Source organism: Pectinophora gossypiella, chromosome 6 (genome assembly GCF_024362695.1).
Source record: "Pectinophora gossypiella chromosome 6, ilPecGoss1.1, whole genome shotgun sequence".
NCBI lineage: Eukaryota > Metazoa > Arthropoda > Insecta > Lepidoptera > Gelechiidae > Pectinophora > Pectinophora gossypiella.
The window spans coordinates 12,361,677-12,380,430 of NC_065409.1; the positions used below are offsets into that span (position 1 = coordinate 12,361,677).

The following is an 18,754-nucleotide window of genomic DNA, read 5'->3' on the forward strand; positions in this document are numbered from 1 at the left end:
AAGAAACATAAGTACTTAAGTAGTTATAACATTCTAAATTTTACATACACTAGCCGTTCATGAGAATTTATGATTAGAACTTTCCTACTATTTTATACATTTCAATATTGTTAATATTAATTGAAGCCATATTTTAAGCAAATTATGCAGGAAACAGTCTATTTTGTTTGTTAGATTTGGCAAACATTCAATAACTAATACCTTACGTAATATGTTATTGCATTTTCTAATTAACAGGTCTTTATTAAACCGTACTATAATATTATTACCCTTTATTATGGGTATAACATTTTTATAACGGAATTTCATGTTACTTATTCGTGACCGTTATCGCTATTGAGATGGGCGACACTTACAGCCATTTTGGAAATGTAGTCCGAAGATGGACATAATGAACCGTATGGCTACTGGTGAGTGGTGATCAACCCATTGCCCATATAATCAAATCTACCTTTTTAAAAAGGATGTACAATCCCTCTGTCCGTTTTTACGACTTTCCCATGAAGATAAGCCGCTAAATATTTGCTTCCAGTCCCTCCTAGAAGTAAATGCTAAGGGTTGCTAAGGTTGTTCATCCACCCACAACCCACTCGATAGAAAGAGATAGAAGTAATATAATTATCTACAAACATACAGAAATATCAACCTCATTCCAGTCTCCAATGTCCTCACCTCTTCTACCAAACTTCCTGAAATGAAAAGGTGAGACCTAAGATTAATGGTCTGAGTGACGGACGCCTCATGCGCAATACCTGAGCGTCTGGGTTGCCAGCGCACGCGCGTCCCTTGCCAACTGACTCGTGTATATCCTATTTATGGTGTTGTTGCCAAATAAACTACATCAAATATTGTGTGCAGAGTAAATGTCGTTAATTTGGCGCGACGGCATTATCTTGATGGGTTTGGTAACAGCAGCATAACATACCATCACGTCTATAACGTAGCATCACGTTTATGAATATATAAATATACCAGATGATATGTTAATTATATTTATTACTATTATTATTTATTTTGATGATGATATATTAGATGTTATTATACGATAAATGAGTTTTTGAATGATAAATTGTAATGCAACTGATGTTCCAATTTGTCATTTAAAAATTCATCAATTTAATTCTGCAATTATTGCTCATAACTTGTTTCCATATACCTATTGTGGTATTTTTCATGATGCATGTATTTATATAGACAATGTACTAGGTACATAAAATTTTGTGCGCCGCAAGGCAAACATGAAGAATGTTTAATGTGAACACTGTTATCTGTATTTATACGTATTACTCATGTTTAAGCAAATAAATTAGCTTTATCTTTTACCCGTGAAGGGGTCGCCCATAGTGTGCAGTATATGCATCCACACCTCGCCAGCGATGTCTAAGTCCCACGTAATAGAGGGCGAGTCAAAATTCAAATTCAGAATTCAAGTATTGCCCTCCTAATATCGTCGCTAATGTTGCGAATTGACGTATCTACTCCTCAGATGATTCAAACAGCGTTTCTGTGGCAGCTTTTAAAATGGCTGTAAAGTCCGATGCGAGAGCCACAGTAGCGGCCGCACGACTGGCATTGAAGTTGAGGGTTATTAGATGATATAGTTGGTTAATCCGTACTGTCGGACAATCAGGTGATCAGTATGTAATGAATGTCCTAACCAAACTAGGGATCACAAAGTGATTTTTGTGATTTGTCCCCACCAGGATTCGAACCCGGGACCTTCCGATTCCGAAGAAGAAGTCCATCACATCACGAAGAGACATTGTAATTGAACATCAGTATTCTATTTTAGTTAGGTACTTATATTCAATAATTTTCTTACATTGATCTATACCGTATCAGTAGTAACTGATAGATGAGGAGTCACGTTGCATGCGCAGACGCCACAGCCGCGCCGCACCGTCAAGCGTGCGACACAGGTTTCAAATTGAAACTTTTATTTGTTCAACACCGACGACCATTAAATAAGATATTATAATGACACCTTTATTTTCATCATCTCTTGGTAACTAGGCTAAGGTACTCTTCGCTTCGCTCTTCGGCTCTTCGCACACAGGTGGTACCGTGGCACGGGCCGGGCGAGTTTATATGAAAACGCGCTGCGACTATGCGAATCTTTGCCTGAAAGCGTGCACACATTAGGTGTATTATATATTTTTGTTCAAAGAAAACACTTTCCAAGCAGTAGTATCTATTATTTTATGTTTATTTGGTATAACAACAGCTTAAACTAATTGTTTTACAATAATCACATAATACCGGATTCTTACCGCGTTAATCAGGGATATGAGACTCCCGATATTTCAACACTGTAACGCGGTAAGAACCCGGTTTTATGTGTTTTAATTTTGATAATAACTTTTACAATATTACTATGAGTACTTACTATCTAAACCATATATTTATCTTCAATTCTTTTATTCAATACTAGCTGTAATCTGCGACGACGTTCGCATGAAACCCTAGTATTAAAACTAAGTACTTATAAAAGTTTCATAGAAACTTTGTTACATTTCACCCCCTTTTACCTCAGAGGTTTAATGTCGCAAAATCCTCGGTGAGAATCTACGTCCTAAAAGAAATCGCCTTGCAAAATTTGAGACACCTAGTAATTGTAGTTTTAAAGATTTCATGATGAGTTAGTCAATCAGTGACCTTTAGCTATGTTCATAGATATTTAATCCAGGGGAAATGAAGCAAAGAGGGAGAGGAGATGCTCGGTGTTCAGTGGTGCGCAGGGCACCGTACATAGTCCCTGTCTCCGAACGATCCATAGACGTAATTAAAAAAATAATTTAATGATTTAATAAAAGAACGCGACAAGTGCCTCGAAATGATCACATCGTTAGACCTACACAATATTCTCGACATAAAATGCTCGTAGTGCCGCTGCCACTTCTGTGTGCATCAAGAACAGGAAATGCTTTTCGTACTTTGGCTAGGCCATAGTAGGTATTATTGATATAGTATTTGTAGGTTTATTTATTTAGTTACTTATCAGTTTACTATATCAACTTATGAACTTATATATAAGCGAAAAATGCGAATAAATATCCCATGTTTAAGATCGGAAAAATAATAATTTTAAACATTCTAAAAGAATATTCCTACTGCCATGGAATAGTGACTTTTGAATGATTTCGGAAAAGAATCAAACTCATTTTCTATCTAAGATATTTTTATTACTTACCTATTTAGATTAAGTTGTCAATCACTCGCCAATACTCAGAATAGATAATTCTCAGAACATACTACATAAAAGGTAAATATGTCTATCTGTTTCGCGAATTGTCCGTGACATCAATGAAGTATAATTGAAAGTGATAAGCAATCATTCATTTATATAAATTAGTGTAGGAAATATAAATAAAGTCATTGAAGTAAGAGGACTCACTAAAACAATATTGTTATCATCTCTCAGTAAGAATATCTTACATTTAATTCACTATGTACTAAGCTATCTCCTATAAAACTATTGATAACTCCAAGATGGGATTTTCTTTAGATAACTTGTTTATTTACAAAGTTCCCAGTATGATAACTTTAGAACAAGTAATAAAATTCGCAGTAATGCAGGTTTTTCCATGGAACTATCTAAGTTAGATAATACGCACTATAAAAACATGCGAATGTTGCATATTTTCGTAAGTTGTTCGCCAAGTAATCATGAAGTCTGTCGTGCAATATTCTTTGCTACTATTTATTCTCCCTTCATTTGGTAAGTTCATATTTATTCTAAGGGGATTATCACACAACGCCGCGCACCGAAGCGGTTTTTAAGATCGCATTGAAGTAACCCGTTGATGCCTAACACACGAACATAGCCACGAACGAGCGGCGTTCGCGTCGTGTGTTCAGCGGATTTCGTACAAGTCAATACGGCATTAAAACCGCTTCACCGCCAACCGCGTCGGTGCGCGGTTTCATGTGATGACCAGCCGGGTTTGCATGATTGGGTTTGCTTCGACCAATAGCCTCGTATGTACTTAGATAGCATTCGTATCGTTTATTGGTCCAAGTGCTCTATATAAATCGCGCCGCGCGCGGCGCGGTTGTCGTGCAGACCCGGCAGAGGGTTTAAAAAGGCCACTCAAACCAATTAGTTTAAAAAGCAATATTGCATGTAATTTCATGTTTGCGCATATAAAAGTAAGTACGCAATGTCAACAAAATGTCAATAGCAATGCAATATTGGTTTATTAAGTGAATTGTTTAATTTTCTCACACTCACACCTTATCAAGTTGTTTGCTAATAAGTTTATCTACCGCTCAAATAAATAGTTTAAACTATTTCTCTCGTACTTACTTACTTCTCGAAATTCGGGATTCGAACCTGCATCGTTCCCCGGCTTTTCCCGGCTTTACGCCTACGGTCTCAGAAGTGTTGTGAACCAATATAAATCGTAGCCAATACTCAATTCCAGTTGTGGTTAACACTTGATTTATTATGATTGGATATTAACAGCTGGTTAATGATTAATCGCCTTGATTGCCAAATCGGACTATACACTATGATCGAGCCCCGATAGACAGTGGTATTCCAGTAAATCGAAGTGGCGCACCGTGTAGTACATTTTTTTAACAAAAATCATTATAGGTAACACGCTAAGAGGTCTCTTGCGTCTTTTTGTTACGATTTATTTTACCTCCGGCGGTTCTTTCTACTCATTGGAACAAATGGGAAAGGCTCATTTGGTACTGATTTTAAGACAACAGAACACATCTATCTTTATCATGTTATTTATAATTATTACGGGTTTAGCCGACTAGGATTTTGCGATGATAGAAACATAACAATTTTGTTTACCATTGTCTTTGGTATTGCAGAAGCGGCAAGGTTTCGATGTGACTATACGTACTTCCCCTATGGAGAGGGCTGGTACAAGCTGCATACTGACGCGAATAATTGGAGTGAGGCTAGTCTCATGTGCAATTTAGAAGGTAATCGTTTTTTTACACCCGCTTTTAAGCTTGATCTACGCTTGTTGGTTCTGCGTTCTTGCAGTAAATATCACCCGTAACTTTTCTTGCGTATCTATGATTCCACTTCTTATCGTGTAGGTTGTGAAGTGGAATACCAACCTCATCAATCCTGGTGTCAGGGTTATGATTGAGCCGCCATGATTCCACTGTAGTAAGCATATTAACTCTTTCCCAGATCTGTGGAAAAATGTACTATTCGTCAAGTTTCTAATGTTTAAGTTTTACCATGTATGAGCCATGCTAGGGGCCTTTGGCGGCTCGATAATAACCCTGATACCGAGGTTACTGAGGCTGATAATCAACCTCATAACCCACAAAATAGAAGACCATATATTTTCGTAGCATAATAAAATAATATTACTTTTTCAGGAGCGCGCTTGGCGACCCCAACAACCAAAGGCGTAACTGCAGCTATTCTATCTTTAATTAACAACGACAACAGAGTCATGGCAGTCCACACCGGTTTGCACACTACAGGTAAACATGATACATACATTGTATACATCAGATCGCGCCTATTTCCTATTGGGGTAGGCAACATGATCAAAAAAATATACTATAATATAATATTATATTTGAACATTTTCCAGCCCTTATTAGACGTAATAAATTGTGAATACACTGAAACTAAGTACACTCAGAATGTGTTTTACCACTTACAGCTTACTAACTGTATTGTCTTCTAAATAAGTTCTGGATAGATTATTAGACGCTTATCACCAAGCGTCCTAAGAGATAAAAATAAAATGTTTTGAACAATAAAATATGAGAAACATTTTGTTGCAGAAAACATTAACAAATTCGCTCAAGAGGAAGAGACGTACCTGTTCACTCGGAACGGAAATTTACGCAGAGCAAGTCAACTAGATTTGTATCCATACATCTGTCACAAAGTTGCAGATGAATCAGTGGACCTAAATGAGTGCGGCACTACGGACGACCGTAAGATTTTTTCTAGCCTATTTTTTTTTTACTTTTGATGGGTTTGCTCTTGGCCCCAGACTTGCCTGACGGCATTGATGAGGTCTAAAAATGGAGCTAGCTCGCCCAGAAGGTGCCTGTTCAGAGTGCCTTGAAAGCACCCGGGTTATATGCATTTGGAAATACAGAAGACGGCAGAGAAATCCACTCCCTAGCAGTGCGCATAATGAAGGACGATGCGAAGGGCTTTGTGCGAATAGTAGGGATATCCACCACATAGGGATGGAACCCGGCCGTACGTCTGGAAGTCCGAAGATAAAGGGGGAATGGTGTAAACAGCTCGTGTAGATTGCGGGCACACTTCCCGAAGTACAGTCTGTAGAATACCGACATACATATTATATATTTGAACATTTTTTCTTCTTCCTTCTGCTGCGATGTCTATTGCGGTGCCCATTACATGAGTGGCCTCTGGCGGCTTTATGAAAACATTGACACCAGGTTTCCTGGGGTTGGTCATCCACCACACGCCCAGACGATAGAAAGTAAGAACTTATAAGTATTAAGATATTTATTTACTTACAGTGATGCATGCCCTATTCCACACTATACGTTGCGACGTCTCGACACTCAGTGCAATTAAACCATAGCGATGCCACCGCAACGCAGCGGCACCTTCTGTGGCCTCTTAGAACTGATTTATGTTAACCGGCATTGTTTCTTCTAGAATATAAGTTGGACAATCGTACCAGCCAGTGTTACAAGTTCCACCGTTTCCGCCAGACGTTTTACCGGGCCATGCATACATGTCAGGCAGAAGGGGGTCACCTGGTCATCATCAACAGTGAAAACGAGGCTCAGGTCATCCGAGACCTGTTCGCTAAAAACCCTACCGACACCATTCCAGGACCAGAATTCAGAGATGTCGCTTTCGTCGGCGTTATGTTCACGGAGCAATGGGCTACTATACAAGGTAAAGATATTAAAAATATACTTACATTAAAGTAAAGTAGCGCCCGTATAGGGCTACGGTAGCTGTATGTTGCAGAAGAAACAGTATGTTGGTAGTGGATCTAGCTATTTACTACTCATTTAACCAACTAAGTAAGTACATTACAACATTACACGTTTTTAAGCCTTGGCGACATCAAATCAAATCAAATCAAATATACTTTATTGCACACAACATACAAAACAAATTTACACAAATGATGATAATACAGTACAATGGCGGCCTTATTGCTAAGCAGCAACATCGTGGGGCTAGTCCCCGAGACATTCGGATAAACATTATATTTATCTATAATACTTACATTTATATTTTATTTGTGTTCAAATAATGTATTGAACAATAGCTAAGCAGGTAATAATGATATTCGTCCCTAGACAGGTATGGATCCAGAAAAGTATAGGTTATCCAAAAGTTGCTACTATAAACTGGGACACAAAGAGAATACTTACACCCGTAAGAATTCCAATTAGCGTGGTCAGAATCGTAAGTCACCGTAGATATTTACTTCCAGGTCAATCTCTCTCCGAAGCTGGATACAGTGTGTTTTCACCAGGAGAACCGAACAACGCAAGAGGTGATGAGTTCTGTGCATCCGTCGGCCGCAACGGGATGCTATTCGACGACCCTTGCACTCGTCCGATACCCTTCATATGCGAGAAAGAGCCAACAACAAGTTGCGATGTTAAACCGAATGACCCTAGGACTCGAAAGATACTCATGAGCTCGAGTGCCCGTAAATTCAGCAAAGATGAAAACGAGACGATAAAGTCCCGTTTACTCGTGGTCCCGTTGAATTGAACTTTACCGAGTACTTATATAATAAATAGTTACTACGAACCTATAGAACAGTAACTCTCCGTCCAGCACTAGTCTAGAATGGCTTTGTTGTCTTAAATTAAATGTCTTAAACGTTAACATTATGCGGCTCGCCATATATCACGTAGGTCTAACAGAAAGCTCGGTGAGATGTGGGTACTTAGTTCATATTGCGATGGATGTACTTCTGACTACTCCAATTGGGATGTATTCATGATCTTATGGTCTGTTTATGTTAAACGTTAAGGAGTAAGGGAGAGAGCGCTCGGACAGTGTCTTACTCGCATTAACCCGTTAGGCTGCGTTTCCATTGACGCGGAGCTAGGCGGAGAGGAGCGGAGATATGCAGGAATCGAGCAATCACCGTGAGGGAGAGAGTGACAGAGGGTCTTCGTTTTTCGCTCTCTCGAGCGCTGTGATTGGTCAAATCCGCACATCTCCGCTCTTCTCCGCCCATCCCCGAGTCAGTGGAAACCCGGCCTTAGGCGGTACGCATTATGTATGAGATTTTTATATAGAGTGTGTGGGGTGTATGCGTGGTCTCATGACGCTAGAAATTGGTCCATGAAAAAAAATAATTCTGACTCGGACGGGACTTGAACCCGCAGCTCTTATCAAGTCTAAAGTAATATTAGTACTCAATATTTTAGATAGATGACGTCGGCGTCGGCTTAATGACGACACATACATCGAAGGAATTTTAGGAAGGACAGGTGGAGGACCCAGTGGTGTAATGGTTAACACGCTCGTCCCGGCTTAACAGGAGCTGCGGGTTCAAATCCCGTCCGAGTCAGAAATGTTTTCGATTTAAATTTTCTCTTTGTTAGTTTCCCTAAGCAGGGCAAGTGTTATAAAAACAAAAATCATTTGCTCCATGAATTTGAGAATATATCGATCGAAAAACCAAAAACTCATTATTTTAGTATTTTCGTTTTATTTGTGTTGTAATAATTATAGTTTAAGAGCCAGTGGTGCACTGACTGTTAGTTTTATATACATACAGATACCTCATGTTTATTAGTTTTAAAACATGTTTTTTTTTGTAAAAAAAGAACTTGATATGAATTTCTTATTTTCAATTTGACATTTGTTTTCTTTATTGTTTTTTGAAAGAATATACAATATTTATTTAAAAAATACATTGTACATAACTAGAATCTTAGTTGTAAATTATTTTTCTATCGTGAGGCGGCGAGGCGGGTTACCAACCTCAGCAATCCTGGTGTCAGGGTTATTACTGAGCTACTAAAGGCCACTGACATGACTCATGTATCGTCAGGTTAGTGTACTTAGGTCACAATGAAAAAAGGTCTCACGTAAAATGAGTGCATTTTGGTCACAACTGAATAATAATTTATTGAACCATATTAAATAGTGAAATTTAATCATAAGCCTATTTGGTTATTATTTTAAAGTGCAAATTGGTCACTAATATAATTATAATTAGTTTAATTAACTGTTAAGTACTAATATAAAACTAGTTCTAGTTTAACTATTGTCGACTCTAATCTATTTTTTATGTTTTAGTTGTTAATTATGTAAGATAAAATATATGTGGTTATTTATTCCCTTATTATATTGTTACTTGTTATAATAGACTATATATACAATGTTTTTTTTATATATGTATAAAAAAACATTGAATGACAAAACCCTGTGATTTTGCATGTAGGTCTTTATTTTAATCTTTGTTTTATTCTTGCATCAGTGAAAAGAAACCGGGACCAGTCCCTTAACGTGCTTTCGAAACATAGAGCATCATAATATCGGACAATCGGGTGATCAGCCATGTCCTAACCAAACTAGGGATCACAAAGTCATTTTTGTGGTATGTGCCCACCGCCATTTGGACCAAGGTCCTCCGGATCGTGAGCCCGATGCTCAACCATTGCACCACAGATGCCTTAAGAAACTAAAATATTGAAAAGCTAAGCTTTTATTTTAAAATTCTACTTTGGTGATGTCATATTAAACTTATTCTGCACTATGTGAGTGAAGTGTTGCCAGATGATAAAAAACAATTTAAGCAATTCAATTGATAAAAACGTGATAAATTATCATGGACACTTAATATAAACAATAATATAGGTAAGTAGTAATTATGAGAAGTGTTACATAATCAAGAAGAATTTCAACCTCAGAGAATCATTGAATTAATTTGCATGGGGTAATAAAACCTTTACTTTTATGCTCCAAGAAGACTATGGAGTAAAAATTGTACCCACGCGATCCGATCCTTGACCAACTTCGTTGTTGATCATTGGAATTTCCTTAAATGTATAAATAATGTTTGTTTATACGTAATGTATGATAGATAACATTCCATATATAATTATAAAACCATTATGAGTTCTGTATCATTGTTAGTTGTATGCTCATAAAGCAATCATGCAGTCTCTTTTGCAATATTTTTTGTTAGTATTTATTTTTCCTTTATTTGGTAAGTTATTTCCAATTGCATGGTCGTGGGTAATCCGTAGTAAGCGTACCTATTGTGAAATAATATTTTCGTTTACTGATTCCATTCCAGTTTAAAATATATAAGAATATGTGTTTAAATAATTTAATAACATGTTAAAGACAAAAATAATAAGATTTCAGACATTGAATTCATGACTCATAGATCTTGATATATCACGTATGGGACAAAATGTAGAAGAAATAGCATTCACATAATTCCTAGGATTAAATGTGTGTAACTATGATATATATATCATCATCTGTGTTAATTTGTTTTGTATGTTGTGTGCAATAAAGTATATTTGATTTGATTTGATATACTTAAGTATCTTTTAAAAACAGTTCTAAACATAAAATTAACCCGGACCGGAGATGACCCGGTGAATTTCGTATCAACAGAATCAGAATCAGAATCATTTATTCAACGTAATTATCATGGATAAACTTGTTGAAGGTCAATGTAACATTTTTGAATTTACGTCATTTCGCAAGGTGTTATGGCTGAGGAGAAGAAATGACAAGAAACTGCAACAGCAACACATCTTTTAAAAACCAATGAGGATATACATTACAAGTTATTTAATAACTAGAGGAACACATTCAATACCAGACATTTTTATCATTTAGGTAGTCATTAATCTTATAATAAGCTTTTTTACATAAAGTAAGCTTCACGTGAGCTTTAAATTTATTTTCTGACAAATTTAAAATATTATCTGGTATTTTATTGTAAAAACGTATACATAACCCCAAAAAAGATGAATTTAATTTACTTAATCTAGAATTTTGAATAGCAATTTTATGTTTATTTCTTGTATTGTAAGTATGCCTTTCACAGTTTCTCGGAAGGAGAGATAAGTTTTTACGTACATACATAATGTTTTCATATATATATTGACTTGCGACCGTCAGTATATTTATTTCTTTAAACAGCTCCCTCAAAGAGTCCCGACAACGCAACTTATAAATAGCGCGAACTGCTCTTTTTTGAATGATGAAAATAGTTTCTACATCAGCGGCTCGACCCCACAGCAAAATACCGTAAGACATTATGCTGTGGAAGTAGCTGAAGTAGACAAGTCTAGCAGTGGGTACATCTGAGAGTTGTCGGATCCTTCTGACGGCATATGCTGCTGAACTTAGCTTGCCCGCTAGTGATACAATATGTGGGCCCCATTGAAGTTTTGAATCTACAGTAATTCCTAAGAAAACTGTGTGTTCAACAAAGTCTAGTTTCTCGTCGTTAATTTTAATGTTATTATTTACTTTCTTTACGTTTGGTAGAACAAATTTAATACACTTCGTTTTCTTAGCATTTAGAACTAGGTTATTTACTGTAAACCAACTTAGAACCTGCGACACAGCGCTGTTTGCTTCGTCAAATTCCTCTAACTTTCTGTCGATTTTAAATATAAGAGAAGTGTCATCCGCGAACAGCACAATGTCAGCTTGGTTCTGTACTACATAAGGTAAATCATTTATGTACACTAAAAAAAGAAACGGACCCAAAATGGATCCTTGAGGAACTCCCATTTGAACATGAGAGCCCGAAGAAGTTGTACTATTGATTTGTACCTTTTGTATCCTACCACCTAGATATGAATTTAACAAACTGAGAGCTCCATTATTTAGTCCATAGTGCCTCAATTTCAAAAGCAAGGTCTCGTGATCCACGCAGTCGAACGCCTTAGACAAGTCACAGAATACTCCTACGGCATTCTGCGACTTCTCCCAAGCATCGAAAATGTGTCGAACAAATGTCACACTCGCGTCTGTTGTAGACCGACCCTTAGTAAAACCAAACTGCTGGCTGTGGAGTAAGTTATTTAAATTAAAATGACATAGCAGTTGGTCGAGAATCTTTTCCATATTTTATCACCGTTTAAACCTTCCCCGGACTTCCATGAATATTTCAAGACTAAAAAAATATACAGGGTATTAGTGACACCGTAACGAATACAATGTAAAATTCCACTTGATATTAACTCAGAATAATTAGCTGAATCATCCCTCTCAGTATTCGTTACGATGTCACTGACATCCCATACAAGCACATACAGAGCCATACAAGTAGGTACTTATTTGTGTTAACCCGACTACGGAAAAATCACGCCTTAAAATGTATGAGACAAGAAAATATTCTCTGAAATTCTTCCAAATAGTCGCACGCCGTGGTAAGCAAAGGACAGATTGGCATTCGACCACGGCTATCTGCTAAACAAATTTAGCATGCCGTTTCGTAGCCTAAAACCACCGGACAATTGCCGCTTTTAGTGACACCTCATTTATTAAATTCTGACAAGTGGAGGAGGAGGAAGATGAGGTTTAGAAGAAAGGTGGCAACAGACGTGAACATTCACATACATAGCGGTCCAACACATAACCCTCCTTTTTGCTTCGCACCAGTCGGGTAATTAGGAATCGATTCAGTCCTTTTCGAGTTTTAGCGATACTAACGTACAGCATTTTTTAAATATAAATAGTTACTTAAGTAAAAGAATAAAACACTAGAATAAACGAATAGAACAGAGCGTGCAGTTACTTACGGAGAATGTCTTAAAAACCGACAGTATCCTTTGGCTCACGAAACAGGTCTTACGCGATATGCCAGCAGATCAAAAATTTCATACTATTCTTTTTGATATTGCAGAAGCTGGAAGGTTTCGATGTGACTATACGTACTTCGCCCATGGAACTGGCTGGTACAAGCTGCATACTGACATGAAAACCTGGAGCGAGGCTCGTCACACGTGCAATGGAGAAGGTAATGTACCTACTTACAGCAATTCAAGAATTTAATTGTTACCTATAACCGTTGTACGTGGATGTTTACTATAGAGATTATGACTTATGGGGCCTTTGGCACATCGGTAATAACTCTGACACCAGGGTTGATGACGTTGGTATTCCACCTCACAACCCACACAATAAGAAGAAGATGAGTGTAAGTTGTATCTGTACGAAGAGGTAGTACTTTTCAAAGTACTTAGTACTTACAAGTAAACATGTCCAATTTGGTTATAGAAAGAAAGAAAACATTTATTTCCGTATTGGACGCCACATTAACAAACTTACATTACTAAAAAATATTAATGTTTTTAAAAATAATAATAATAATCACACCACATTTAGATTAAACTGTCTTAAGGGGCCTCTACGTGTTGGCTTCGGCCCCACGCACGCCTTCCGGAGTCCGGGACTCCGTAGGCTCGAGATATGGAAACATACAAATAATAATAAAAAAATATGTTATATTAAAATGTTAATGTTATATTAATAAAGAAATGTTTTTTTGTTACTTGCTATTTTCTAAAAATGCAAAAGAGTATTTGGTATTGTAATTTCATGACAATTTATTCTACGAATTTGTCTTCTCATTGCTGAAAGCACGTCGGATACTTCCGACCCATACCTACGCCCTGTCAAAATGATTACTATTGTATTGAATTACGAGTAAGTATTTCATTATCACAGAACAGATAAGGTCGACTTTTGTTTTGGTTGTTATATAAAGACAGATCTAAAAGTAATTATTTTGCACTTATTTTTGTGTATGATTCGGATCTGCATTTGCTTTCAACACTAACTTATAATTAATTATTATGTGTGTTTTCCTGGCAAAATGAATTCACATAATATGAGAAGAAAAATACATTACTTATTTATTTTATTTTACTTCTTCTTCTATCGTGTGGGTTGTGAGGTGGAGTACCAATCTCATCAACATCATCAAATCATCATTCCCTCATCCATATCTACCATATTATTATTATTTATCATATCTTATTCTTTTCCTCATCATCATTTATTTTACTTATTACATATATTTATTTTATTTCTATTATTACGTTTTATTCAGGAGCGCACTTGGCGAATCCAATAAACCAAGGAATAACGGATACTATGTTGTCTCTGATAAGTGGTGACAGAAACCTCGTGGGAATCCACATCGGTGATCAAACTACAGGTAAGGATATTGAAAACTATATTTTTGTGAATATACCTTACCTACCTAGTTTCATAATATAGAGATAGTTCCTACCTTGCCGGGACGGGAAGCAGAAGTTTGTACAAAATACTGCATATACGATTAGTTCAGTTTTGAAATAAATATGAAGTTTAAAAATAAGTTTCCTTATTTAAATTTCCTTAACACACTGTTGCTGTAATATTATGATGTACTTACGAAATAAATGTTTTCATTTCATATAACATAGTTGGTAGAAGGAAATGACTGAAAACCCAACATTGGGTTGTACCATGGTAGTGTCCAACCACAGCATAAGCTATCTTTATAAGTATAATATAAGTATATTGTTTATTGCGATCGGGCAATACACTTCTTCTATTTTATTCGTCTTGTTGCTTTTTTTATCACACTAAAGCTTCATGTCCTATACAAATAGGGAAATACTTATATGTATATGTAAGCATAGTAGGTATTTGTATATGTTTAACTATCTCTGATGTTGTGTGCAATAAACAACCGCATTTGTACTTACTTACGTAATTTGGAGTTAAACGGCAGTACAGATAACTGTTACGTTGTTTCGCAGAAACTACAGAAAAGTTCGCTCAGGAGGAAGAGACGTACGTATTGTTTCGAAACGGCACATATCGTGAAGTAAGCTCACAAGATTTATATCCATTTATCTGTCACAAACTGGCAGGCGCATCAGTGGACCTGAACGAATGTGACACCACGGATAGCCGTAAGTAATAAACTATTTTGAAGTTCTAGGCATACATGGCTAAGAGTGAAGAAAAAACATAGAATTATCCATGTCGCTTAACGTCCTACGTAGGTGCAATGATATTTCTAAAGCGCTTATTACACTATCCAATCCCTCCGGCACTATGCGCGAAGGACGCGTGGTCGCATCTGACTTGCGACGCTATAAGTATTACGGTCAAATCGGGGCCCTGCCCACCTGAGAGCTGCTGCTACAGCCGGGTTACGATGCCTCAGCCCGTTACATTGACCATGAGAATTATGCAGTTGACAGCGACTAATTTACCTTGACACATCGGGCCCAATAGACATAGAGTAGTGTAATAAACGCTTTAGACATAGGCCCAGATGGTATCTTGTCTAACGTTGTACAATTAGGCGATGGCTGGCATAGATACAATACAACTGAACATTTTAATCTAGCTGATTGCAAAGCAAGCTCTGAAGACTTGTGGCCCCGAATAGACAGGCTACGCTCTTATTTAGTTTATGTGTGTATATAGTTTTTGCAAATGCCTTGTATTTCTATATAGCATTCTTATACACACATTTAAACTAGTTTTCAGCAGTCGAAAATTATATAAGGTCAATTATATTTATTACTTACATACATCATTTAGGCGGAATAGAGACTATTTCCAACGAAGTTATTCTATTTCAACATTTGAAAAATATTGTGAGTCGTGTTGTATTATTGTCACATGAGAGATTCGAACACAACATGCAACATGAACATGCTCCATACCCTCCGGTTGATTGAGGGGAGGCCTGTGCCCAGCAGTGGGACGTATATAGGCTGTTTATGTTATGTATGAGAGATTCGAACTACTTACTTTGAGACATGATGACGTTATTCAGTATTCCGGTAGTGTGGCGACAACTAAATCAATTTCTTTTCCAGAATACGCTTTGGACAATCGTACTAGCAAGTGCTACAAGTTCCACAAGTTTTATCGGGACTTTTACCAGGCCACGCAGACATGCCATCAAGAAGGGAGTCACCTGGTCATCATCAACAGTGAGATGGAGGCGCAGGTCATCCGAGACCTGTTCTCCAGGAACCCTGCCGACACCATTCCAGGACAGAAAGACTTCAGAGGCGTTGCTTTTGTGGGCATTGTGTACAATAACGGGCAATGGACTACGACAGACGGTAAAGACCGTTTTCCGAGCGTCTCACGTTTTTGGTCCAAATGTAAATTTTATTTTTTAATAGAGAAAGATGTGCCGATTGCGGGATTGGCTAGTTAAGTTGACAAGCCGATTAGACACCCCCAGAAAGCCGTTTTGTAGGAAAACACTTTGTCTGAAGTTGAATAACTAACTATGAAGCACATACTACATAATATCAACAAATAATTATTGTAATCTGTCATAGTAATTGTTAAAAATTGCTATTAAAATTCTAGCAGTGCCCTTAAATCTGTATACTCATGTCAGTACATTGTTTGCACAAAGATTTTTGGATTTTAATGTACGGGGAGGTTAAAATGGTCACATCGAAGCAATTCATCTAAGAAAGCAATATTGGTATTAGACATTTGTTTGCATTGCGCACTTACTTTTATATGCGCAAATGTCATTGCTTTCTTAAATGAATTGCTTCGATGTGGCTGGCGATTTTAACCCCCAGTTCCAATTTTCCAGGTCAACCTCTCTCTGAAGCTGGTTACAGCGAGTTTTCACCAGGAGAGCCGAACAACGCAGCAGGCGATGAGTACTGCGCGTCTGTCAACCGAAGAGGAAAGCTGTTAGACGAACCTTGTCGACGTGCACTACCCTACATATGTGAGAAAGATCCAGATGTATGCTACAATCAGACACCTAGGGTTAAGCCTTTAAGCTAATGCGTTTTATGTTAAACCGAAAAGAACAAGAAAATAATGATGTGTTGTAGTTATTAAGACTGTTTCAGTGCATTTATAGTTGTATATTCAATCTGTTTTGAGCGTTGAATAAATTATTTAAGTACTTAAGTACCAATTATTTTTTTGTTTACGCTTCCTTTAGAGTGTCCTTTAGCGGGATTTATTCGATGAAAGCAGCACACAATAGAAATGATGCTTAATCATAGAGCAATGCATAAAAAAGAGGATTTATACTAAAAATCGGGACGCCCAGCCAAAATTGGGAGGTGTGGCAACGGTTTCTGAAGACCAATGATCAAGTCCACAATCTCTCGAACGAGAGGCAAGCAAGCGAACTGCAATACAATCGAACTGTGTATCACAATGAAATACAGGATTCGAGTGCAAAGGCAGCTTCTTATCTCGTCGAGATGCGAAGTCTTTGATGTTGCCATTCAAAGTGATTGATACGACGATTCTGATACCAATCATTGATTGAAGTAAGTACAACAGTAAGACCCGCTATATATACGTATAGTACACGTGGTAGGTATAGTATTTTTGAAATAACTAGTGTGTGTGCCCCCGCAAAAGGTATTTAAAATAGGTATTTCAATAATCATCATTTAGATACTTACACTGCTTGTGTTATAAATATATATATAAATTTATTTCGTGATTTCGAATGTGAACTTTATATAAGTGTGTAAATATAGTTGTGGTGTTTTGTTGTCGTTTAAAGAGACCTTGTGGATGTCAGCTTTGATCACAGCGCGGGTCCGCTTCCAGTTTACGGAAGTTCTAATAACTATATTTGAAGAGAAGAGTTCTTTATTTAATTTGTTTATTTTGTAACATCTAACGTTTTATGTTTGTTTATGTAGGTAGGTATTGCTATATTGTAGAAAATCATTAAATGCACATTAGTAAAATTAAATTAGGAAAGATATAAAATAACGGATGCTGCGGTAATTCGTTACTTACAATAAATCGTAGTGCGCAATTGCTGAAGATCAATAGGAAGGAACGTTGGCTACCCGAATTAATATTATTAAACAAAATGTACAATGTTGTGTAAGGCGGACATTAAACGTTTAATAACTCATAAACGAGATTGACACCGAGTTTTGTCCGGCCACTATAAGATTAAGAGGGCAAATCAAACGGTCGTAAATTTTCGTCAGCCGAGAATAACTCTACTCGCGGCGTATGAGTGTTGTTATAAGAGAATGCTTTAGAGGCGCGTAAAATAATAATTAATTTGAAAAAGTGCTGGCAGTTGTCCATCGAAAAATTCCGCGTTTTAACCGCGGTTTGTGCCGCCAAGCTGCGCTGCCGCGACTGTCTCGGCGCGGTGGTGATTTCGGGAAGGGAACGGTTATAATTAATATTCAACTAAGTTCACACAGTTTTATGTTAGTAATCAAAACTCGTGTAGGTACTTAGCAAGGCCGAACACTTTTTGGCGTAACTTATTATATTAGTAAGTATTCAGTAAGTTTTAGGTATACAACTTTCGTAACTCTAAAGAACTATTACAATTTTGCTAACAATCTCCAACTCCAATACAATAATAAAAATTACTTCAAAGTGGAATGGTCCCAGGAGGCTCAGTAACATTGTACATCTGTTTGTTCACATAGGTAAGTATTTTAATAATCCCTGAGATCTGACGAATATACTTACACATTCAGATTATAAAAGAAAAAGCTGAATATTTTGTAAACGTTTGCGTATTCCGTTTGATGAAATACGAAATCGACTTTTCATAATGACTTAATTTAGAGAGAATAATTTTGAGAAATAAATGTACATAAATAAAATTTATAGCGTTCGTCAGATTAATATTTATCGATCCTGAAATGAACTGAACACAGACCCAGGTTATGATATTAACAGACACGTATGAATGTAGATTGATCACCGGAAACCATGGTATTTTGAGGTGTATACACTACTTTACAATTATCTATAATTGGATCG

General features: G+C 36.9%; 3 protein-coding genes across 3 annotated transcripts in view; all 3 read left to right on the forward strand.

Moving 5' to 3' along the window:
- LOC126367820 (sulfotransferase 1B1-like) overlaps positions 1 to 18,754 on the forward strand; it is a 243,838-nt gene that overhangs the window by 218,068 nt on the left and 7,016 nt on the right. The window lies entirely within an intron of this gene.
- Positions 3,515 to 8,782, forward strand: LOC126367827 (uncharacterized). The gene is made up of 6 exons (XM_050011587.1): positions 3,515 to 3,718; positions 4,828 to 4,941; positions 5,353 to 5,460; positions 5,770 to 5,925; positions 6,632 to 6,877; positions 7,428 to 8,782. Exons 1-6 carry the CDS (start codon positions 3,667 to 3,669, stop codon positions 7,712 to 7,714), a joined length of 963 nt encoding a protein of 320 aa, XP_049867544.1. The 5' UTR covers positions 3,515 to 3,666; the 3' UTR covers positions 7,715 to 8,782.
- Positions 8,780 to 16,903, forward strand: LOC126367835 (C-type lectin domain family 4 member E-like). Its single transcript, XM_050011605.1, has 6 exons — positions 8,780 to 10,172; positions 12,843 to 12,956; positions 14,052 to 14,159; positions 14,749 to 14,904; positions 15,826 to 16,077; positions 16,572 to 16,903. Exons 1-6 carry the CDS (start codon positions 10,121 to 10,123, stop codon positions 16,769 to 16,771), a joined length of 882 nt encoding a protein of 293 aa, XP_049867562.1. The 5' UTR covers positions 8,780 to 10,120; the 3' UTR covers positions 16,772 to 16,903.

Bases quoted from the DNA above. Each gene is read 5' to 3' on its own strand.
- LOC126367827 (XM_050011587.1), top strand. From the start codon at position 3,667: ATGAAGTCTGTCGTGCAATATTCTTTGCTACTATTTATTCTCCCTTCA. The intron at 4,942-5,352 runs GTAATCGTTTTT...TTACTTTTTCAG, and splicing joins TCTCATGTGCAATTTAGAAG to GAGCGCGCTTGGCGACCCCA. The intron at 5,461-5,769 runs GTAAACATGATA...ATTTTGTTGCAG, and splicing joins CACCGGTTTGCACACTACAG to AAAACATTAACAAATTCGCT.
- LOC126367835 (XM_050011605.1), top strand. From the start codon at position 10,121: ATGCAGTCTCTTTTGCAATATTTTTTGTTAGTATTTATTTTTCCTTTA. The intron at 14,905-15,825 runs GTAAGTAATAAA...TTTCTTTTCCAG, and splicing joins ATGTGACACCACGGATAGCC to AATACGCTTTGGACAATCGT. The intron at 16,078-16,571 runs GTAAAGACCGTT...CCAATTTTCCAG, and splicing joins GCAATGGACTACGACAGACG to GTCAACCTCTCTCTGAAGCT.